The sequence below is a fragment of the Canis lupus genome, chromosome 1 (genome assembly GCF_011100685.1).
Source record: "Canis lupus familiaris isolate Mischka breed German Shepherd chromosome 1, alternate assembly UU_Cfam_GSD_1.0, whole genome shotgun sequence".
NCBI classification, from domain to species: domain Eukaryota; kingdom Metazoa; phylum Chordata; class Mammalia; order Carnivora; family Canidae; genus Canis; species Canis lupus.
In genome coordinates this window covers 21,942,820-21,965,641 of record NC_049222.1, presented here as the reverse complement: position 1 = coordinate 21,965,641, position 22,822 = coordinate 21,942,820, and the positions used below count along the sequence as shown (strand labels likewise).

Below are 22,822 nucleotides of genomic sequence, written 5' to 3'. Positions count from 1 at the left end.
AGATATTAGCACACCTGGGGTCACTTCCTTTCCAATTACCTCTATGATTAATCTTGGCAATTATAATATCCATGCAGGTAATTCATCCAGTGCCTTAGACTGTTTAGTTCCTTTATGGTACCTGCAATGATATTGGCTCCTTCCCACCTCAATTCATCAATTCACACTGTGTCACCCACTAAAGCAATCACTGTAACCCCTCAAACCTCAGTTCCTATCATCCCTTTTTCTATGACTTTGTTTCTTTCCTGCTCACCTATTCTATTGCCTCCTTGCTAACAATTCGTCAATCCCACCAAGACCTCCAATCCATTAACTCTGCTACCTTCCCACTGTCCCTCATTTGCCTCATGTCCTCCAAACTCAACTGAGAATTCAGAGTCATTTATCATCTCAGTCCCTTGCAAACACTCTCATCTCCCCTGGTCTTCCTTTCCCATTGTATGAAAGAAAGAAAGAAAGAAAGAAAGAAAGAAAGAAAGAAAGAAAGAAAGAAAGAAAGAAGGAAGGAAGGAAGGAAGGAAGGAAGGAAGGAAGGAAGGAAGGAAGGAAGGAAGGAAGGAAGGAAGGAAAAGAGAGAGAGAGAAAGAAAGAAAAAGAAAACCTCAACCCTGATTATATTAGCTCCATTACCAGTTCTTACCATGTACCCTAACAGCTGGTTTTATCTTGAAAAAAACACATGACTTGCTTGGTGAGCCTTAATTATATTAGCTCCAACCCTGATTATATTAGCTCCACTACCAGTTCTTACCATGTACCCTAACAGCTGGTTTTATCTGGAAAAAAAACACATGACTTGCTTGGTGAGCCTTAATGACCACAAATCTAAGGCAAACAAGCAGCCATGTTTCTGGAAATGCTACTCATTTCTCTAGTTATTCATTGTTTCAGTTTTTTAAATGAATGTCTTATATCTATTATATTACCAAGAAGAGAGAAACACTGAGAAATGGCATCCTTACTCTTCCATCAAATCTATTTGATGTGTTTGTGCTCATATCTGAAGCCAGCTCTTTCCTCTGTTGTCATCCTTTCTCATCCACTTGGGGACCCTTGTAATTATCCCTTCCCTGGCCTGCATAATCCATTTTCTCTCTTCATAGATACTCTAATGGGCATACAAGCATTCTATCACAACCGTTGTTTCCAAACACTCTCATTGGACCACTTTCCCCTCCAACTAAAGCTTATCCCTCTCCCTTCCTGAAAAGCTCTTTTAAAATGTGTTATACAAAAAAAATAAAATAAAATAAAAATGTGTTATACCCACTTTTTCCTTTTTGTAATCTTTGTAATCTTCCTTATTAGTTTGAATGATATTTCACAGTTTCGCTCCACTGAAACCACGGTTGTAAGGTGATCGATAATCTCCACATTGCCAAAATAATTCATCAATTTTCAGATGCTTAGCAAAATTTGACATAGCTTCTCACTTTTTTTTTTTTTTAACTAAAACACTTTCTTCACTTGATTTACGGCATACTGAATGTTCCTGGTTTTCATCCTATCCTACTGGCTGCTCTTTCTCAATACCTTTTACTTATTCCTCCCCTTCCTCCCAATCTCTGAGTCAGGGAGTGCCCCAAAGGCTCAGTCTTCAAGCTTTTCTCTTCTGCCTACCTTGCTGTTTTGATGATGTCATTTGGTTCCGATGAACTTAATGCCAATTAATTTTTTTTTCATCTAAATGTTGATAAATCTCAAATTTTATCTCTAACTTAATCTCTTCTCAGAATCCATATCAACATTAATATCAACCATTGACTCCATTTCTCCATATGGCTGTGTAAGAGACAAGTCAGCTATGTTCAGAATGGAAATCCTGCTTCTCATTATTCCCTTTCCCCACCTCCAAACTTGACCCTCCTACTGTTTTCCCCATTTCAATAAGTGGCACCACAGTTCATCCACTCTTTTCAAAACTCTAGTTTCATGATCTTTTATCCAAATTTCATTACATCCCAAATTTAGTCTTTCATCAATCCTATAGTTCTTGCTAATAATACCTGTTGAAAATCCAGCCACTCCTTCCCATCTCTACTGCTCTGTCCTAAGCTATGGCCACCACCAGCTGTTTCAGAATATAAACTATAGCTCTAAGCTTGTAACTAGTCTCTTTTCTTTGGCTCTTTCCCCTATGGTAAGAACAGCCTTTCAACGTGTGAATTAGATCATGTTACTCCTCTTGACTTCCCATCACATGTAGAATGAAATCCATGATTTTCCTTATTTTCCTTGTCCTACAAGGCCCCAGGTGATAAAGCCTCTGGGCATGTCCCTCATTCCATCTCCTGCAATTACTCTTATCCGTTTCAGCCTGATAGCCTTCCTCTAATGCATGTGAATGACACACATTCAAAGTCAAGGACTTTCACTTGCTGTTCCCTTTCCCTGGAATTTCTTTTCATAGATATTTACATGCCTTTTTCTTAATTTCATTCAAGTCTGTGTTCAGTGGCTACCATCACAGTTCTTCCATAACCATTGTCTAACACAGCACTTTTGGTCACTCTCTCCTCTATTCTGTTCCATTTTTCTTTATTAATGTGCATGGCCATCCTGCTTGCATCTCTGTGTTTATTTATTATGTTTCTCATATTGTAATTTCTATGAGGGTAAAGATTTTGCCTCTTTGATCATCTCATATCCTCAATGCTCAGAACAGAGCCTGATGCAATTGATAAGCTCCAATGGAGACAACTTAGGTGAATTAATGGTTGCTTCTTTCTGCTTTACTATATGTCACGTTCCCTCCATGTTCTAATACAGCTCTCAGTTTTACTCTACTAAGTATAAAACTCTTATGGCATTTATGATGAATTCCAACTGTTCAACTCATGGGTTAGATATAATTAGTATTCCTATTTCACTAATAAGAGAACTGAGGCTTAGGGAGTTTAAATACCTAGGTTTTAGTCATCCCACAACTAAGTAGCAGAACCAAAATTTGGACTCAGAACGTCTGGTTTCAGAGTTCTGAGACCCTAATCACTCAGCTCCCTGCTGTGGTACTTTGTGAAGACACTGTCCTTCTCTCATTCTTTTTACTACACACTGAGCTGCCTCTCTTTTCCCCTTCAGCTACTTTCCTCTTGTAACAAAGTTATTTCTATCTGGACCTATCTTCTAGAGTTTTCTTCTTAAAAATCATTGTCCTTCATGTGTCAACTCTACTCAAATTAAAAAAAAAAAAATCATCTGGGCAGGCCGGCTGGCTCAGCAGTTTAGCACCACCTTGAGCCCAGGGTGTGGTCCTAGAGTCCCAGGATTGAGTCCCACATCGGGCTCCCTGCATGGAGCCTGCTTCTTCCTCTGCCCGTGTCTCTGCCTCTCTCTCTCTCTCTCTCTCTCTCTCTCTGTGTGTCTCTCATGAATAAATAAATATAATCTTTTTAAAAAATCATCTGTGGATTTGCATTCTATGTATAACTTCTTTATCCAATAAATCCCATATCTTATTGATATGATTTTTCTTCCAAAATATCTTTTCAATGCCTGGCCACCTTCCTATTCCCTAGAGTCATATTTTAATTTTCTTCTTTATTCTATTTCTTTATTCTATTTCTCTATTTCTTCTTTATTCTATTCTATTTATTCTTCTACCTCACACCTGAACTGTCAAAATAGCTTCATAATGAGTCTTAGTCCCTTCTAGCATCTTCCAGACTCCCACGCATCCTGCTTATCAGATGTCTTCCGAAAACAACTTAATATCGCATTTGTTCCATAAATTTCTCCAAAGGCTCCCCACTGTTTACCAAGAAAAAAACAACTAAAAACCACTGAGCATCTTACATCTGAGACTACATTTCTAGTTTCCTATTCTTATGCTTAGGTGGATGGATGGATAGATGGATGGATGAATAGATGATGGATAGATAGATAGATAGATAGATAGATAGATAGATAGATGATAGATAAGTAGATAGATGATGATGATGATAGATAGATGAATAGATAGATAGATGATAGATAGATAGATGAGATATAGAGATATATCCAAGACTCCTGCCAGGCTAGACTAATTGCCAGTCCATAACTATACATTGCCCTTTCTTTGTTTTTCCCTCTGGACTTATCTCTCCTTTTGGAATCACTCAGTGGCTATCTCTGCCTAACAAAGTTGTATGCATCAATTTCAAAGTTACGCTCTAATGAATTCTTTCTTTTCTGAATCTTGTATCCAGAAATGATGGCTTCCTTTCTCATGTTTGAATAGCATTTCTCTCTACTACATTTGTGGCATTAATTACACATAGTACTACCTCATATGCTTAGGTATTCTAGACCAAGCCTTTCCTCTTCTAACAGGTTGTGAATTACTTCATGAAGGGGAGGGAATGTATCCAATTCATCTTCACATTCATACATTGTATGGCTCAATACTAGCACAAAATTGGTGCTTGCTAAATATCTGTCAAATGACTGAATGAATAAGCAAATGCATTATAAGAATGCCTTGTATTTGTAATATACCAGTATGGGACTTCTTAAAAAAAAAATCAGTTATGGTTAAAATAACTCCTAATCAGATTTAATGGCATATTAAGGACAGTTAAAATTGTTTTCATTAACTAGGAAAAGAAATAATGAGCTTAGAAAGAAAGAAAAATGAAATGAAATCTAACAAATATGGAGAATTTCTGAATATTATATCCATTTGCTAAATACTTTGCTAATTACTATTTCATTAAATCCTCATAATATTATTATGTGGTGAGATTATCTCGATCTTTACAGATAGCAAACAAAAACTCACACAGCTTACTGACTTGACTTACTCTTAGGACACACCTAGGCAACCTCTTAACTTCTATGATATACAGTTTTTCCAAGGACAAAGATGCCTTGCATGCCTTGTATTATTTATGTCCTTTCTTTAAAAATATTTTTTTGACAGTAGCATCTCCAATCTACAAACATTAAGACTAAGGTTCTGAGAGTATGAACCCCAAACCCGTGCTCATCTCTGGCCACACCAGCCTGAAGGTGCCTGACTCGTACCAAACCTGTGCTTGATCTGGCGATCACTTTGTGCTGCCTTATGTTGTCACCTGGAGCTCTGAGTTGCTCTTTTTTATTGCCTAAAACAACAATCCTAACAGTCCTTTGTAGTGAGTGTCTAACTCTACAGGAATGGGGGCCCTCAGATGACCAGCAATTAATTTCGCTGTTATTTTAAAAATTATTATATGTTGCAGGTACATTATTTTAAACAGTTAAATATTTTTACATAAGGATGCTCTGACCCAGCAATCCCATCCTTATACCTATTTTGCTCTTGGGTATATACCCAGCAGAAATGTACAATACGTCCAGTAAAAGACACATACAAGAATGCGTGTGGCAATAGTGCTCCTCATATCAGATCTTCATTACATTGTAACATATTCACACGGTGGAAAGCCATGCAGTAATGAAAATGTAGGAACTAAAATGCCACAAACGATAGGGAGGATCTCAGAGATAAAAGATTGTTAAGACAGAAACCTAACACATCTGTGTCATTCAACTTACGTAAAATTTAAAAGCAGGCAAAATAGTCTAGGGGGTTAGAATTCTGAATGAGGTTACTCTAGATGGGAGGCAATTAGTGGCCAGAAAAGACCATGGGGGCAAGTTCTGATAATGTCCTATTTCATGCCCTGGATGATGGTTACAAAGCATTTCACTGAGCACTTCTTCGAATATTCTAGTTTTCAATATGTGTGTTACACTTAAATAAAATTTCAATAAGAAATGAAGAGTTGATAGAAAATATATCTTTTGAATTAACTTTGTCATATTATATTCTTTGTCATCTCCAGGCTCTGTGTTGGTAAAACTATCTAAAGAAAGAAAATGATTTCAACATGTAATCAAAGTTGATTTTGAAATAAATTCTTAAGCTTTCTGATAAATAAAATAAGCTCTTTGCAACTGACGTGCTTGATATGCCTTAGATGGCTCTGCTGAACAAATTGTAGACCTGTATCTTGGCAGAGCAATGCTTTCATGTAGAACAGTAGATAGATTTTCTGATGGCCCCACTTGCAGTTATTTAGATTTATCAAGTCTTATCTATTGAGTCTTGTATAAACCCCATCATAGCACCATGCTGATTTCTAGTCACGTGTATGAAGATGTTTGCTGTTCCACTTAAGAATCATTAGTTTTGTAAGACTATTTTTCCTCTCTTCCTTGACATTTCTCATCATGCTCTATAAAATGTAAATTAGAAGATCAAATATAGACTATCTGAAGTGCTTCTTCGTTCTTAAAATCCATGGGGAAATGTATTTAATTTCATTGGAGTGCAAAATCTGTTTATTTGTCTAAGATTTGTGAACTTATAGGTTGAAAACATTATGTGGCATATGTTGCTCCTCACCCCTGAACACATTTCACAGCTAAGTAAGCTAATGCTTTTGAGAAACAGACCAGCTCAGAGCACAGGCAGGAGAACCCAGGTATTTTGATTTTCTGATCCAGTGTGCTTTGTTGTAAAATGGAGGCAAAGGCTGACTATTTTTACAATGGCCAAAGAATTATACTAAAAATGAAATTACTTATAAGAAATCAGAAGCATCAAGTATAACTTTCCTGAATTTGTATGTAAGAGTCAGATGCTGGGTTTCCAGGAATCAGACACCAACACAGAGTTTTGAATACAGGCAATTTATTAGCAAATGCTTTCTGGAATAACACCTGTGAGGGTAAGGGATGCAGGGCTTGGAAGAGGGAGAGATCAAACTGTTGGTGCAAAGGGGGCTTCAGCTGACCCTACAGCTTGTCCTGGTGCAGGATCTTCCTTCAGAGTTGTTCCCAAAAGAGGCTGGTGTAATCTTGGATGAGCAACTTCTTTGGCTGAGAGCAATCCTGGAAAGATGTAGATTGACTTATATTTCTAGTTATTTTATTACTTGATGGAACATAAGTATCTGTTTGACCTTGGATCCCCTTTTCATTTTCAGCCTGTGTTTTCAACTGGAAAATGCAGGAGGAGAGGACAGGAATCAGAACTGGGAGGGATATAGATTGAAGCAGATGACTCTCAAGATCGCATTAGTTAGAAAATTCTGATAATTTAATGTACGAGAGTTCGTTAGCAGAATTCTCTTGAATTTCCTTTTTTTTTTTTTTTTCTGTTTCCCTGTACCTCTTTGAGGGGCGGAGGGGGAACATAAATAACATCAGCTTTTAAAGGAAAAAAGAGGTCTCAGAAAAGTAGCCCAAAGCATTTAGTAGAAAAAGTGAGGCAAAGGAAGTCATACAGTTTTGCTTTTGTGATAGCTTAGGAACTGCTTATGACCACTGGTTTGGGGCTTTCTAGAACATTTCCTTTGAAAGCCAACTCTTTTTTCCCCCATTCCCACCATCTGCTTTAGTCACTTGATTGCAGAACTCAAACAGTGGGTTGGAGAAGATATCGAGAAGTGAAATAAAGCTGCATGAGAAAAAGCAGATTTTATTTATTTATTTATTTATTTATTTATTTATTTATTTATTTTTATTTATTTTTTTTAAGCAGATTTTAAAAACTAGAGTTCTGTTGGATAGAGGTGCTCTACTACCAGAAGGCCATCTTGTACCCAGATATGAGAATAAGTCTCACTTCTGAGACATTTGATTCTAAGTCAGAATCCTTGTGTGATGGGTGCTTGGGTGGCTCAGTAAGTTAAGTGCCTGCCTTTGGCTCAGGTCATGACCCCAGGGTCCTGGGATCAAGCACCTCATCAGGCTTCCTGCTTGGTGGGGAGTCTGCTTCTGCCTCTGCCCCTCCCCTCTGCTCCTGCTCTCTCTCTGGCTTGCTCTGTCAAATAAATAAATAACATCTTAAAAAAAAAAAAAAAAGAATCCTTGTGTGAACCTTGCATTCATGGTATAAGGAACCAGTATCCTAAGACTGGTCCCCAGCTTTACAGGTTCTAGAACTGGCCTTCATTCCATCCCCCTACAGCCCCTGTGAATGCCCACAGCTCACCAAGAGTGCTTTTTTTAGGAGTAATGAATGCAAACTGCTGTTCTAGTACCATCGTAAACACCAACACATACTAATTCTCAACTATTCAGAATTGCGGGGGGCAGTGGCAAAGAAAGAGAAAGTTAAAAGCTCATTTAAATTCCCATTAGAAATGATGTCATTGTCTAATATGTATGTGACTCCAAATAATAATTTGATCATTACATTATTGAGATCAGTTTTTGTTCTTTGAGTCTTGAATGGCATACCTCATTCCTCTTCTTACCGTGAGTTTCTGCAGGAGGCAGTATTTTTTATGTACCTCTTAGCTCCCACAGGGCTGTGTAAATGGCTTTGTATAAGAGTTGTTGATGAATGAGAATGAAAACCCAGAGGTTGTTTCCTGGTAGTTCCATAAGCAAATGATATGTTAAATAAAATTAATTGATTGGTAATTCTAGTGGATTATCAAAATCAGCAGGTCAATAGCATTATGCAGACAAGGTCAAGATATGGCTGTTAAGCTCAAAAAGGTACCTCTGGGGGCCACACAATTGTGTTATTAGGGAGGATTTTGCAAGGCAAAAATGGCTTCTCAGAGATACTGTAATAATCAAGAGTATTTCCGATGAATTGGTAAAGGTAGAGAATTTTGGATGATGGAGTACAAAAGGAACACAAACATAGTTTTTGGAAAGTTTTCCTAGAACAATATGAAAAATAAGAATCCTTTACTTTTTAAGATTTGTGTCACCCAATTCTTCTTTAATTCCTGCTGTCTTAGAGATTTCTACAACAGACTACACCATCTTTCATTCCAGGACCTTTCTCGTCTGAGTAAGGCTTTCGTCGGGCAGTCCGGGGTCACTTGTAAAAGACCAAGGCAGATGTTCTCTTAATGTCTCGAGAAAGTCGCTGTCTGCAGAAAAGGGAGCAGTGTGGTGCCTCAAGCTCCTCTCAGAGGATTCCTTTGGACCCAGATCAGAGGCTCCCTTTCCTGTGGTCTCGTCTTGTCTGAGACTCATGGTGTCAAAACGTACACTCAACTGTGTACTATTTCAGATTTCCAGACTCCAGAGCCATTTCTTATTTGAGAAAATTTCAGTTGGGAAAGGTCAGATAGACGTGAGCCAGGCTGTAGGCGGCTCACAGTGGACTCTGTTTGATCTCAGGACATCTCCATAGTCACCCTACGGCAGACCCTGGTCCGGTCACCTCCACATCAAACCTCATTTTCGATCTGGCTAAGCCAAAATAAATGAGGCTTTCCCTTAGCTCATAAGGACCCAATGAAAGTCTGAACCTAGATTTTGTTTTATTATCATAATTCCAGTTATTTTCCTCTGCCACAGGAAGAATTGTCCTATCTAATCTCAAAAACTTTAGGGTCATATTTCCCTCAGGTTCAAATTTGAGTTAAAACCTACCATTTAGGGGCACCTGGGTGGCTTAGTGGGTTAAGCATCTGCCTTTGGCTCAGGTCATGACCCCAGGGTCCTGGGGTCAAGCCCGGCATCAGGCTCCCTGCTCAGAGGGGAGTCTGCTTCTCCCTCTCCTTCTGTTCCTCCCCTGCTCATGTGCTTTCTTTCAAATAAATAAATAAAATCATTAAAAAAAAAAAACCTATCATTTAGTTACCTCTTCTTCATGTATTAAACTCTTTACTTGAATGTAAAACAGGATGTTTTGGCTTTTTATAGAACTAATTACATTTTTTGCTATGGCCATAATTTTCAGCATCTTGATGAAATATTTGGTTTATCTTTTAAGTGGTCATATCTTAAACTTTGTGGGTTCTTTTTTTTTAAGATTTTATTTATTTATTCATGAGAGACACACAGAGAGAGGCAGAGACACAGGCAGAGGGAGAAGCAGGCTCCACACAGGGAGCCCGACGTGGGACTCGATCCCGGGGGACCCCGGGATCACAACCTAAGCCAAAGGCAGATGCTCAACCATTGAGCCACCAGGTGCCCCTAAATTTGGGGTTTTGGGGATTTATTTATTGAGGGAAGAGGAGGGACAGATGGAAGAGAGAGAAAGAGAAAGAGAGAATCCTAAGCAGACTCCACACTGAGCCCGACATTAGGCTCAATCTCATGACCTTGAGTTCATGACCTGACCTGAAATCAAGAATCAGATGCTTAACTGACTGCACCACCCAGGGACCCCTAAATTTTGGGTTATTTTTAGCAGATTTATTGGAGTATAATTGATATTTACAAACTGCATATTTATTGTACACGATTTGATAAGTTTGGACATATGCATATACACATGAAACCAGCACCACGATTAAGGTAATATAACCTATAAAAGGGGTATTTTAAACAGCATTTCTTTTACATGAAATTTGGCTCAATCTTAGGATCTGTTGGATCTTTGCAGATTGATAACAACAACCGGCATTTTTAAAGAGCTGACTCCTGACCCTCCACTCTTTTATACTTCTCTGTGGATAATCTCTTGAATCCGCACAGCCACACCATAAAGTTGGTACTTTTATCATCTCTACTTTAGAATGAGAAAACTGAGAAACAGTGACCTTAAATAACGTATTTGGGTTAATGCATAGTCATCTATTATCACATAACACATTACCTCCAAAATGTAACAATCTACAACAATCACTCATTTTCTCATTATCTTCTGTTGTGCCCACAGGTTTGCCAGCATGTCCTCAAGACACAACTCCTGGCTTCCCCCAGGATGAGTGATCTAAAAGAGAGAGAGAGAGAGAGAGAGAGGGGACAATCTTTTTCTTTTATGTCTTTTTTTTTACATCGGAAAATGAATTTTAATGAATACTTTCATAAAACAATGTCATTATTCAGAGAACAAAGTTTGGGTTTTTTTTTTAAATTTTCTGTTTAAATTCAATTTAATTAACATATACTGTATTATTAGTGTCAGAGGTAGAATTTAGTAGCTCATTATATGCATATAATACCCAGTGCTCATTATATCCAGGGCCCTCCTTAGTGCCCATCACCCAGTTACCCCATCTCCCTCCCACCTCCAACAACTCTGTCTGTGTCCTGTAATTAAGAGTCTCTTATGGTTTTCCTCCCTCTCTGCTTTTACATTATTTTATTATTTCTTCCCTTTCCTATATGTTCATCTGTTTTGTTTCTTAAATTCCACATAGGAGTGAAGTCATATGGTATTTGTCTTTGACTAACTTATTTTTCTTAGCATGATTCCTTCTAGTTCTATGCATGTTGTTGCAAATGGCGAGATTTCCTTCTTTCCGATGGCTGAGTAATATTGCATGGTATCTACATACACCGTGTCTTCTCTGTCCGTCCATCTATTGATGGACATCTGACTTTTGGCTTTTGTGGCTACTGTTTGTGGACACTGCTGCTTATAAACACTGTTGTGAAGTTGCCCTTTCGAATCACTATGTTTGTAGCCTTTGAATAAATAATAAATTGCTGGGTTGTGGGGCAGTTCTATTTTTAACTTTTTGAGGAAACTCAATGCTGTTTTCCAGAGCGGCTGTACCGATTTGCACTTCACCGACAATGTAAGAGGGTTCCCCTTTCTCCACATCTTTGCCAACATCTGCTATTTCTTGAATTGTTCATTGTAGCCATTTTTACCCATGTGAGGTGGCATCTCAGTGTGGTTTTGATTCGCATTTCCCTGATGCCAAGTGATATTGAGCATTCTTTCATGTGTCTGTTGGCCATTTGTATATCTTCTTTGTTACCTGAATTTGGAAGTAGAATTTCTTCTGCATTTGTGCTGCATTCCACTGGTCACCAGACCAACCCTGGTGAAGCGTGGCAGGGAAATCCACAAGGATGTGAATACCATGCAGTGGGACCCAATCAGAGGCATCTCAGATACTGGTTCTAACATGTACTCACTACCAAGTGCCAGAGCTAGATCATGAACCCAGACGGTTTGACCTCATTGCTTGGGCTCTTATTACCACAATGTTGAGAATAATTGCAGAACACACATTTGTGAATGCTCATACTTTTCCTAAGGGGTACTTTGGTGGAGTTCGTGGATATTCCATGACAACTACTTGAAGAACACCTGTAAATGTGAAGGAGATAAAAATATGTATCAAGGGCATTAGACACTAAATTTGCAAAGGGTCCAGATGATATACAGGTCATTGCAGAAAAGACATGATAAGGAGAGGCAGAATGAGAAATCATTTAACTTAAATTCTTTTCACTTCAAAATATTACCTTTGCTTTTATTTTTCTGCTGCTCTGCTCCCCTTTGACATATCTCTAGACTTTGTCAAGTACCATGTTGAGATACCTACAGAGGACTTTATTTCTTAAAATTGTAGCTTAAAAAAAGATATCTCAACTTTAGATTTCCTATAGGTTGCATTTAGTGCCAACATTTTTAAGAATGTTGTAAAAGCTTTCCAATATCAATGTGCCCTGTTCAAAGAGCTAAGTAATTTGGTGAGGGAATTTCTACTTGAAAAATCTTTGTGCATCAGTGTGAGATATAAATTCAATTGTCAGCAAGCTGTGTCAGAGCAGATTTCTTGTCATATTTGGCCACAGTGCAGAGATTTATTGAAAATTCTTGATGATATCAGTTTCTGAGTTGTTTTACATAAACATAGCGGTGTAGTGAATGCTTTGAGCTGTTGTGTGAGTGAGAGAGAAAGAAATAGAGAAAGAGAGAGAGTGTGTGTGTGTGGGGGGGGGGGTCTGGCTCTCAAAACTGACATGTAGGAGAAAAATACCAAAAGGCATTTTAATACGTAGTATTGTAACCAACTTACTTTAGAATGATTATTTCTTCAACAACTGTCTTATAAGTAGGTGTAGACTTCTGTGCCCTTTTAGAAATGAATCATGTATCAAAATTCTTCAAAAACAAAGCTTTGGAATACAGACTATTCTATTTCATGTCAGGGAATGGAACAATGGGAATTGTTGAGATGCAGAAACATACAATAGATTTATTATTTTTTAAAGAACTTTTTTTATTTGCGAGCCGTTTGTACCCAGGTCAGTAGTGAAAATGCAAAACTTAGAAAGGAAAATTTCTTTCTTCAGTAATGAAAGACTTAGAACTGGAATATAGATGTAGTCTCTTGGGTTCTCTTAGTTCTCTGATTTTATATTCTGTGACTTGCCAAATTGTTTTATGTTTCTCCATTCAAGTTTATTCAGCTCCAACCAGGAGATATTTAGGCAATTCTTTTTCTAAATGTATTATAAAATATTGGTTAAGTTCAAATAATAGCATTGATAAGAAATATGCACAATTTGTAGGGTGGGTGCCTTCTATATCTAAGGGAACTATCATTGTCACATTTATTTATGGGTAAAAATTGTCAACACAAAGACAGCTTCACAATTTTCGCAATCAACATTAAAGACTATGCATTGATCCCATTTGATCAATAAGATGGGTAAAATCATTAAATTGACTGCCTGGGAGATTGAGAGTTTAAGTTTTCTGAATATAGACATTATGTTATCATATGGCTCTGACTTAGAAATGTTTTCAAGTCTATCATTATTACTATTATTACTATAGTAACAGTACACCCCAGGAAACTAAATGATACATCAAACCACTTAAAGAGTCTCCAGTGGGTTAAAATGACAGATTTCTAAATATTACTTCTAGAAAATCCTTCTGATTAACTCACTTGAAAAACATGAAATATCTCTAGCACTGTAGTGTGAGAGATACAAAGACTACAAAATTATAACCTCTTTCTTTAAGGAATTTATAATCTTTTTAGCTTGAATCTGATTCTTTTTCCAATTGTCCCTGTCATCTTCTTTTCTTTTCCTTTTTCTGGAGTCTGTTCATATGTTTGTTTATCCACAATTTACTCTTTATAAAATATCTTTATAAGACATTGTGCTACATAACACTTATTATCAAATTTTCATTCAATTCTTCCCAAAAAATAATTTAGAAAACTTTGTAGCACCTCAAGCATTTTGAATTTAGCATTTAAAACAGTTTGTTATAAATACCCGTGAAGGCTATGATATCTTTGGCATACCACTCTTATAAATAAATCCAAATGCATAGAAATACCATAGCAATTTGATATCCACCATCATCCATTTACAAAATGCATAAGAAAGCTTCTGTTTAATAGAGGAAAATTTACACGTTTCTCTTTGAACTAGTACCTACAGTTCACTTTCCCAACAGAATAATATAGAAATGTCATCTGTCTTTATCTTTTATTGATCATGTATCTTATTTCTTTGTAATACAATATGTTTATAAACTGAAATTATTTGTCTATTATTATAAACTTATGTGAGCATAAGTTTATGTTTAACTGCTGGATTTTTTTTTCCTTTGGTATTCAGTTAACATTATAATAAGTACCTCTGCACAATAATGTATAAAATAAGATTTTATTAGAATTTTATCATTTAATGACAAGAATGAGGCTTTTTCTGTACAGTAATTGCATACATCTGTGGATGAATGTTACATTTTGCATAAATTCTATTCCAGTGTTTTATTTATCTAAACACTGAGAAACTTTGTTTGCGTATATGTGTGGGCGAGTGTTACAAAATGAGATTTTTATAGCAGTCACTCAATTCGAACTTCCAAAATTATGTGCTAAAATCATACTGTGAACTCTTATCTGAAGTTATTTTTTATAATATTTAATTAGCTTGATAGTGTCCTCCAATTATGCTGGAAGTAAAAATTTTAGAAACTGCCTGTCTTTTAAAAGTATTTGTTACTCATTCAAGTTACTTGCTTTCTCATTTTTAAGAGGTACATCTATAAAAAGCTTTACCAAGACTTACAGAGTAATTATAAAATGCATCTGCAATTTTTTTCCACCAAGAGGTACTTTATATAATACCGTATATTATGATAGGATTGGAAGCATTGAAATATCACTTACACTGTTACCAATATAATTTTTTAAATGTTTTATTCTATTTAAATCTTTAGAGTTTGTATTCAATTCATGAAAAACACCCATCATTTACCCTACTTAAAAGAGCTAGTCCTTACTATGAAACCAATACTTTTTAAAACTATTTAATTCAAATAAGTCTTTACATTTCCAGGAGTATTGTAAATACACTGAAAAATAAATTCCAGAATGCAACTTCCAAATCTATTTTACTAGAAGCTGCCCTTTTGATTTAAAGTGCTGTATATTTAATGTAATTAATCTACATTTTAAGTTAGAAAAAAATGTTTAAATCTATACGTTGTTTCTGACTAATTTAAAATAATGCACTATAATCTGTATCAATGCAGATGAAGTTACTTATGTAAGAAGAATATGATAAAAAGAAAGGTTTTCCTTTGGTAAATGTGCATGCCCATTCATGTTAAACTCTGGTAATTGGTATTAGAATGTAATTAAACAAAAATAATGCATATAATAGAAATGACATTATTAATCTAATGGACAGAAATATACTGCAGAAGTTCATTCCAGTAGCTAGTTTTTTTTAATTTTTTTATTTTTTTTTTCAGTAGCTAGTTTAAATTGTATTTTTTTTTTGTTAATAAGAGGTAGGCAATACTAAACATTTTGTAAGATGATGTAGGTGAAGATAGACTACAATTAGAATAAATATTTTATAATGTGACATAATTTAATAGATATTGAATAATAGAATTGAATAATGCTCCATACACCTAGGAAATACATTGTGGGTTTAAGCCAGTATCACTGAAAATGTTTAATATTCCCAGACAACACTCAGTTATATTAAAATTAATGTGTCACTAAACTGTACTGTTTTGCTATTGGAAGCCATTTTCTTTCCATTTAAATAAAAATCCTAAGTATGACGATTAAGACTATACCTTGCTTTTCTCTCTCCAGACTATCTCTCAAGAGCATCACATTCTTTCACAGAATTAACAGAAAATTCCCATTTCTGTAGCCCACTGTACACAATACATCCAGTTTCTGAACAACCCAACATTTCTAACACCATAGTTCTTGCTTTGGAGAAAGAAAAAGGCAAAAACAAAACAAAACAAAAACCAGGGAGCCTTAAGGTGGCTTTATGGTGGCTTGATATATTCTTTCTTTCTTTGAAATCCTGGGAAGTTTGAAATGTCAGGGTTATGCCTTATAGTAACCACTGGAGGAGTGAGCTGTCTTTTAAAGTAAGAAAGAGACTTTGTAGAAAGAGAGGCAAGTAAAGGGGCCTACACGGTACTAAGAAGAGCATGCATGGGTTTGAAGATGTGAAACCTTAGCCCTTTCCTTTTTGGCTTGTTCTGTGGTTACATAAGATAAATAATAGTAATGACAACAATGTCTTTGTTTTTGCAGCTGTCGTGAGTGCCATCCCCGTGCCCACCCTGGAAAGTGCCCAGTACCCCGGAATCCTTCCGTCTCCCACGTGTGGATACCCCCACCCGCAGTTTACCCTCCGGCCTGTGCCATTCCCTACACTGTCAGTGGACCGAGGTTTCGGAGCAGGAAAAAGTCAGTGTAATGCATTTTCCTTTCTTTTTACTATGAATAAGAACAAGTGAATAATAACCAAGGATGTCTGGTTGAAAGTATAGCATTTTGACATTCTCATCTCTTGGAAAAACTGATTTGCCTCTGTCCTGGGTCAGAACTGGAGCAGAGTCAGTCCTTTGGATCCTACCACATGCTTTTGGACTGATTCTCTGGGAGTCTCTCCCCGGAAACATTCCACAGACCATATGGGAAGCTGTGGGAAACAAAGGTTAACTGGTTCAGTAAAGCAATGATGTGACGGGTGCTTGAAATTAATGTGTTCCGTCAACTAGGAAATTAATAAGCAAGTGACTGTTCTCCAACATATTCTTGTGTAATTGTCTGTTAGTCATATTTAGAGGTGTCTCATTGATTCCCAATGAGCCAAAACTTAAATGAATGATTTAGCTTTCTTTACTTAAATCATTAAGCAATATCTTCTGATTTTTAAGTAATGATTGTTGGAGAAAGGGATTTCCAAAGGAGTGTCTCCTTTGGTTTTGTTTACTTATCTTTCTGATTTTAATGAGATATGGCTGACATATAATATTGTGTAAATTTAAGACTTACAGGATGTTGACTGGATATGCTTATGTAGAACAAAGTGATTACCACCATAAACTTCTACAGTACCCCGCTCCTGCCACGTAATTGCCCTTTCCATTTCATGGTGAGAATGTTTAAAGTCTACTTTCTTAGCAACGTTCAAGTAAATAAAACAGTATTATGAGCTGTGATTATTATGCTGTGCATTAGATGCCCAGAACTTAATCTTCTTATAACTGAAAGTTGGTACTCTTTGACCAACGTCGCTCTTTTTTTCCCTACCTCCCTGCCCTGGTAACCACAATTCTAGTCTCTATTTTTATGAGTTTGTCTTTTTTAGATTCTATGTATAAGTGATATCATAGAATATTTGTCTTTCTGTTCCTGAATTATTTCATTTAACATAATGCCCTCGAGGTCCATCCACATTGTTGCAAACAGCAAGGGGTCCTCTTTCTCATAGCTGAATAATATTCCATTGCATATACGCCACATCTTCTTCATCTCATATGTCGGTTGATGGATGCTTAAGTTGTTTCCATGTCTTCACTATTGTGAATAATGCTCCAATGAGCATGGGAGCGTGTCTATGCCTTTAAGATCCCGTTTTCATTTCCTTTGGGTAAATACCCAGAAGTGACATTACTGGATTATATAGTAGTTCTGTTTTTATGTTTTTAGGAACCTTCATACTGATTTCCATAGTAGCTGTACCAGTTTACACTGTTGGCAACAGTGCACAAGGGTTTTCTTTTGTCCACATCCTTGCCAACATTTCTCTCATCTTTTCGATGATAGCCACTCTAACAGATATGAGGGGATATCTCATTGTGGTTTGATTTGCATTTCCCTGATAATTAGTAAGGTCAAATACCTTCTCCAGATATTTGCTGACCATTTATATGTCTTCTTTGTTAAAAATGTGTATTCAGTTCTGCACATTTTTTAATCCAATTTTCTTTCTATTGTATTGTGTGAATGTGTTACATATTTTGGATATTAATCCTTTGCCAGATATATGGTTTGCAAATATTTTTCCCATTCTGTAAATTGCTTTTCATTTTGTTGATGGCTTTCTTTTAGCTGTACAGGAACTTTTTAATTTGATGTAATCTCATTTGTTTATTTTTACTTTTGTTGTCTTTGCTTTTTGGTGTTAAATCCAAAAAGTTATTGCCGAAACCAATGTCAAGAATATTACCCCTTATATTTTCGTCTAGGACTTTTATAGTTTCAGGTCTTTCTAATATAGTTTGAAATCAGGAAGTGTGATGCCTCCAGATTGCTCTTCTTTCTCTATCGCTTTGGCTATTTGGGGTCTTTTCTGGTTCTGTGCATATTTTGGGATTGTTTGTTATATTTCTGTGAAAAATGCCATTGGAATTTTGATAGGGATTGCATTGATTCTGTAGATCACTTTGGTGGTATGGAGATTTTAACAATATTAATTCTTTCAAACAATGAGCATGGAATATCTTTCCTTTTATTTATGTCTTCTTCAATTTCTTTCATCAACGTCTTACAGTTTTCAGTGTGAAGATCTTTTACCTCCTTGGTTAAATTTATTCCTAGGTGTTTTATTCTTTTTGACACAATTTTAAATGATTTTTTTCTTAATTTCTCTTCCTGATAGTTCATTGGTAGCATCTATAAATGTAACTGATTTGTGTATATTGATTTTATATACTGAAAGTGGTATTTCATTTGTTTTAAGGAAAATGGGTATGGAGAGAGACTCTCAATCTATTATATACACCCTGGTGATTTCTCCTATGCCATTTGACTTTTTTTTTTCTTCAAGCATAGCATTTTAAAATTGATTTTATGGCTTTCTTCTCTTAGTTAGGAACAGGTGACTCAGCAGCTCATGTGAGATAGGATGTTTTGTAATAGATAAGATGGTAACAGCAATAAAATATATTTGTGAGGTAAGCTATATTTTTTCCAACCCAACAGGGACCGCTCTAAGAAATCATAAATCGTCTAGATGTAGCAAGGTTAGAATTAAAAGGCATCAAAAATCTGCCAAGAGAGAATTAGATTTATTTTCCCTTTTCTCATGGCACATCATGTCTACAGAATAGAGTTGTGTGCAGAAACCCAAGGAAGAATAGTTTCCCAAACCGTATTGAAGAGAATTAAATCAGAAAGATGTGGGAAGTCCAGAAACCAAAAATTTTTAAATCCTAGGACAAGTAGGAAGGTGATTCTAGTCAAAGAATTCAGAACCCACAAGTCACTTCTTCATCTTCTGAAATGAACTCTCCTCAGCACAAAAGAAAGGATTATAGTTTTAGCTTAGTTTTTCCCTCATCGAATCACTATCTATTATTTTCTTTTGATTTCATCCTATTCTCTGGCTTTAAAAGGAAGTGTGAGAAGAATATGTAGAATGACCTTTATCTCTTCACTACACAAGACCAAGTCAAGCCAAAGTTCACCATGTTTGTTTGTTTAAGGAGATGAACTATTTTATTTTATTCATGGTGTATTCTTGGCATTTCTTTTTCTCTTTTAAAGGCATAGTCTCCTGAGAACTCAGCATCCCATTTATTCTTTTCTTTCTCTCTTGATTTGTGCAACAGGCAAAACTGTCTCATTAAGTCATAGACATAATAATTCCAAAAGTTAAATTTTTAAATTTCAATGAAAAAGAAAATAATAAATGAGCTAAAGTATTTTTTTTCCTTTCCTCATTGGCCCAAATCAGTCCATGGAGAAGCTCAGTATCAATAGGATAGGGAGATATCCTCCATCCAACGTGAACTAGAGAATTCACAGGGAAAGGGAAGAAAGACTGCAGGTCTGGTGACTGGGTTGCGTGCGTCCTCTGCCTCAGGCACATGGGAGCTGGGGAAGAGGCTTTTAAGAAATAATAAAAGGAAAAAGATAAGAAAGTCTTTGTCAGTTTCCACCTCCTCAGATCCTCAAAGATTGCAAGGTTTTGACGATCTCATTAGGAATGTCTCCTTGCCGACCTTGGGGAGACCCAAGCCTGCTGAGAGCAGAGGCCCTCCTAGGCTCCAGGCTGCCACCACCCCAGGGGGGCCTTGTCTCACAGAGGCCCAGGCCTGAGGCTGCAGAAACCTGGGGCAGCCACCATCAAGAAGCCCGTCTCAGGGACCAGAACTCCTTTGCCAGCGGGGATTCAAATGGAGACTGCATAACTAAAGCAGTTGCAGGTTTTTTTTTTTTTTTTAATATATATATAACCTTTTCCCCCCAAAATGATTTGTAGTTGTGTGTGCAGCACTTTGCACTGATATGTGTGCTCTACAGTAAGAACCAAATCTAATATATTTTGAATAAATAAATAAATGAAAAAATTTAAAAAGCACTGCTGACCCTTTCTTCTTTCTTAATATTCTCTATTCCTTGGACTTCCAGCATGACAATTTCTCCCAATCTTTCATAATCTCTGAACTTTGATTTTAAAACCTGGTTCCATCACTATCTCCGGGTAGCCTTGGGTAAGTTGTGAAGGGTGAATTGTAAACAAATAATACAGTTTATCACAGATTACCATTCACCCTCAGGACTTCATGTGTGTCACCGTGTCTCATCTCAGAGTCTATGCAGATTTTTCTTTCTTTCTTTTTTTTTTTTTTTTTTTTTTACAGTGGATGTATTTGTTTCTTAGGCTGCCATATTAAGGTACCATAAACGAGGTGGTTAAAAATGACAGAAATTTATTCTGTCCATAAGAAATTTATTCTCTCTTAGTTCTGGAGGCTAAAACTCCAAAATCAAGGTGTTGTAGGGTCCAGAGTCCCTAGGGGTGGATCCTTCTTTGCCTTTTCCAGCTTCTCGTAGTCCCAGGCATCCTTTGGCTGTGGCACCATAACTCCAATATCTGCCTCCTTCACATAGCCGTCCTCGCTCTGCCTGAAGAGGTCTTATAGACCTAGACCTCTAAGGACATGAATATCCGGGGGCCAGAATGAATATGAATAGAATTGTGTCTCCTCACAAAATATGTTGAGGTTCTAACCTCCAATACCTGTGAATGCGACCCTATTTAGACATAGGAGCTTTTCATATGGTACCAGGTTAAGGTGAGTTCATGCTAAATCAGGATAGGCTCTAATCCAATATGTCTTGTATCCTTCTAAGAGTAGAAACTCAGACGTAAGAGGAGAAGATGGCCATGCGACAACAGAGGCAGAGACTGGAGTGATGCATGCACAAGCCAAAGAACAATAAATGAACTAGGATAAAAAAACGTGTTTTTATTTGTGGTTAGGTACGACAGATTTATTTATATCTGTGGTTAGAGTCCTCACTCTGGTGCAGGACTTTGATAGTGGAGCAGGCTGTGTATATGTGGAAGCAGAGATTATACTGGAAATCTCTGTACCTTTCACTCAGTTTTATGGCGAACCTAAAATTGCTCTTAAAAGATAAAGTCTATTAGAAATAAGTAAATGAATGGAATAAAGAACAATTTAGTCTCTTTAATAACATAAAATTTTGTTGATTTCTTTTGAAAGTAAGGATAATTAAATAAAAGGTAATTAATAAAAGGTAGTAACTATAATATATAATGTAAATATAAAATCTATAGTATAACTAGTATATAAAGTTATATAAAGGATTCCTAGAGAGTGAGAGTGCTTAGCTTAATTTTTGAACTTGATCTAAAATCAAAAGATATGGACATACCACTCTTGGCCAAGATTTCACAGATTTTTAAAATATATATTCAGTGATACATCAAGTAATTATTGAGTATGTGCAGTGCAAAAGAAATAGGAACTAATATATGTTTCCACGTGATTACTTAGAAAAGGAAAAGAAATAAGCACCCTCTTTTCTAGGAAACCAAATAATCTCTAAATCACTGTCAGAACCAGTTAACTTCCAGCCATTCAGTATCGGTTTCTAAATGCCTTGGAGAACACTAAACATCCCTGTTCTTTCTCAAGCAGAAAACATTTCATGACTCTGGCTGGAGATGTCTTATTAGTTATCTTGAGAAACAGCGAAAGTCACACAAAAAGAAAAATCTGTGCCCAGTGTGGAGACTCTCCTTCCTCCAAAGTTATCTGAAAGACCTTTGAGTTGCACAAGAAATGAATCACTAAAACTCTGCTCCCAAAAAGCTGCTCCTTTCTGAAAGCCACAAATAAAGCTGAATTTCTCTCCTATCATAAGAAAAAGAAAGATCTAGGATATTGTACATTTCCACTACACACATTTGGTGACCCACTGATAAAGATTTATGTAGACCTGATGGCCAAACACCTCCTCTTCCTACTAATAAACTGTAGTTCTGCTCTTAGCCTCAACAGGCAATCTGTCCCCGGGGAACAAGAAACAGTGCTACTATATTTTGAAAACTTCAACTAGTAGATAGTCTTGAGGTCCCATTTCTACAAGTCACTATAAACTTGGTGTGCCCATTTCTTCATCTTTGAAACAGGTAAAAAGTAGAGGTTAGATGATTTTTACCATTCCTTTCAGTTTGGGTATTGCTTTAGTGAGAAAGCTGGTCAACCTCACCCATGATATTTTTCTGTCCCGTCTCCCAAACTGGAAATCAAGCAATAAATGGGACGTGGCCTAGATAGAATTACCAGCACAGTGGAGTCAATGACTTTCTCTCTAGGGTCTATGCAAAAATGCACACTTGAGGAGCTGGCTTCATTCAGGAATGTTGCACAATTGTGTGTTCTGAGATTAATGAGTCAGTTGGGTTCCTAGAGTGTTCATGTCTCGAAGTCTTTGAGCACAGATACTCGCATGCTATCTTTCTTTCAAATTCCACAATTTGAGGTAGAAGAAAAATCTTCATTTCCATTTTTGCAATATTTTTGCCAGTTGTTCTATAGCAATTATTTATGTGTTGACATTAATTGGTATAAAGT

General features: G+C 36.5%; 1 protein-coding gene across 5 annotated transcripts in view; it reads left to right on the top strand.

Moving 5' to 3' along the window:
* DCC (DCC netrin 1 receptor) overlaps nt 1-22,822 on the top strand; it is a 1,087,181-nt gene that overhangs the window by 1,028,256 nt on the left and 36,103 nt on the right. For all 5 annotated transcript variants that reach the window (XM_038525972.1, XM_038525971.1, XM_038525970.1 and 2 more), the window contains one exon: nt 16,233-16,388. In XM_038525972.1, the coding sequence (XP_038381900.1) occupies nt 16,233-16,388 (156 nt within the window). The remainder of the gene's footprint in view (nt 1-16,232; nt 16,389-22,822) is intronic.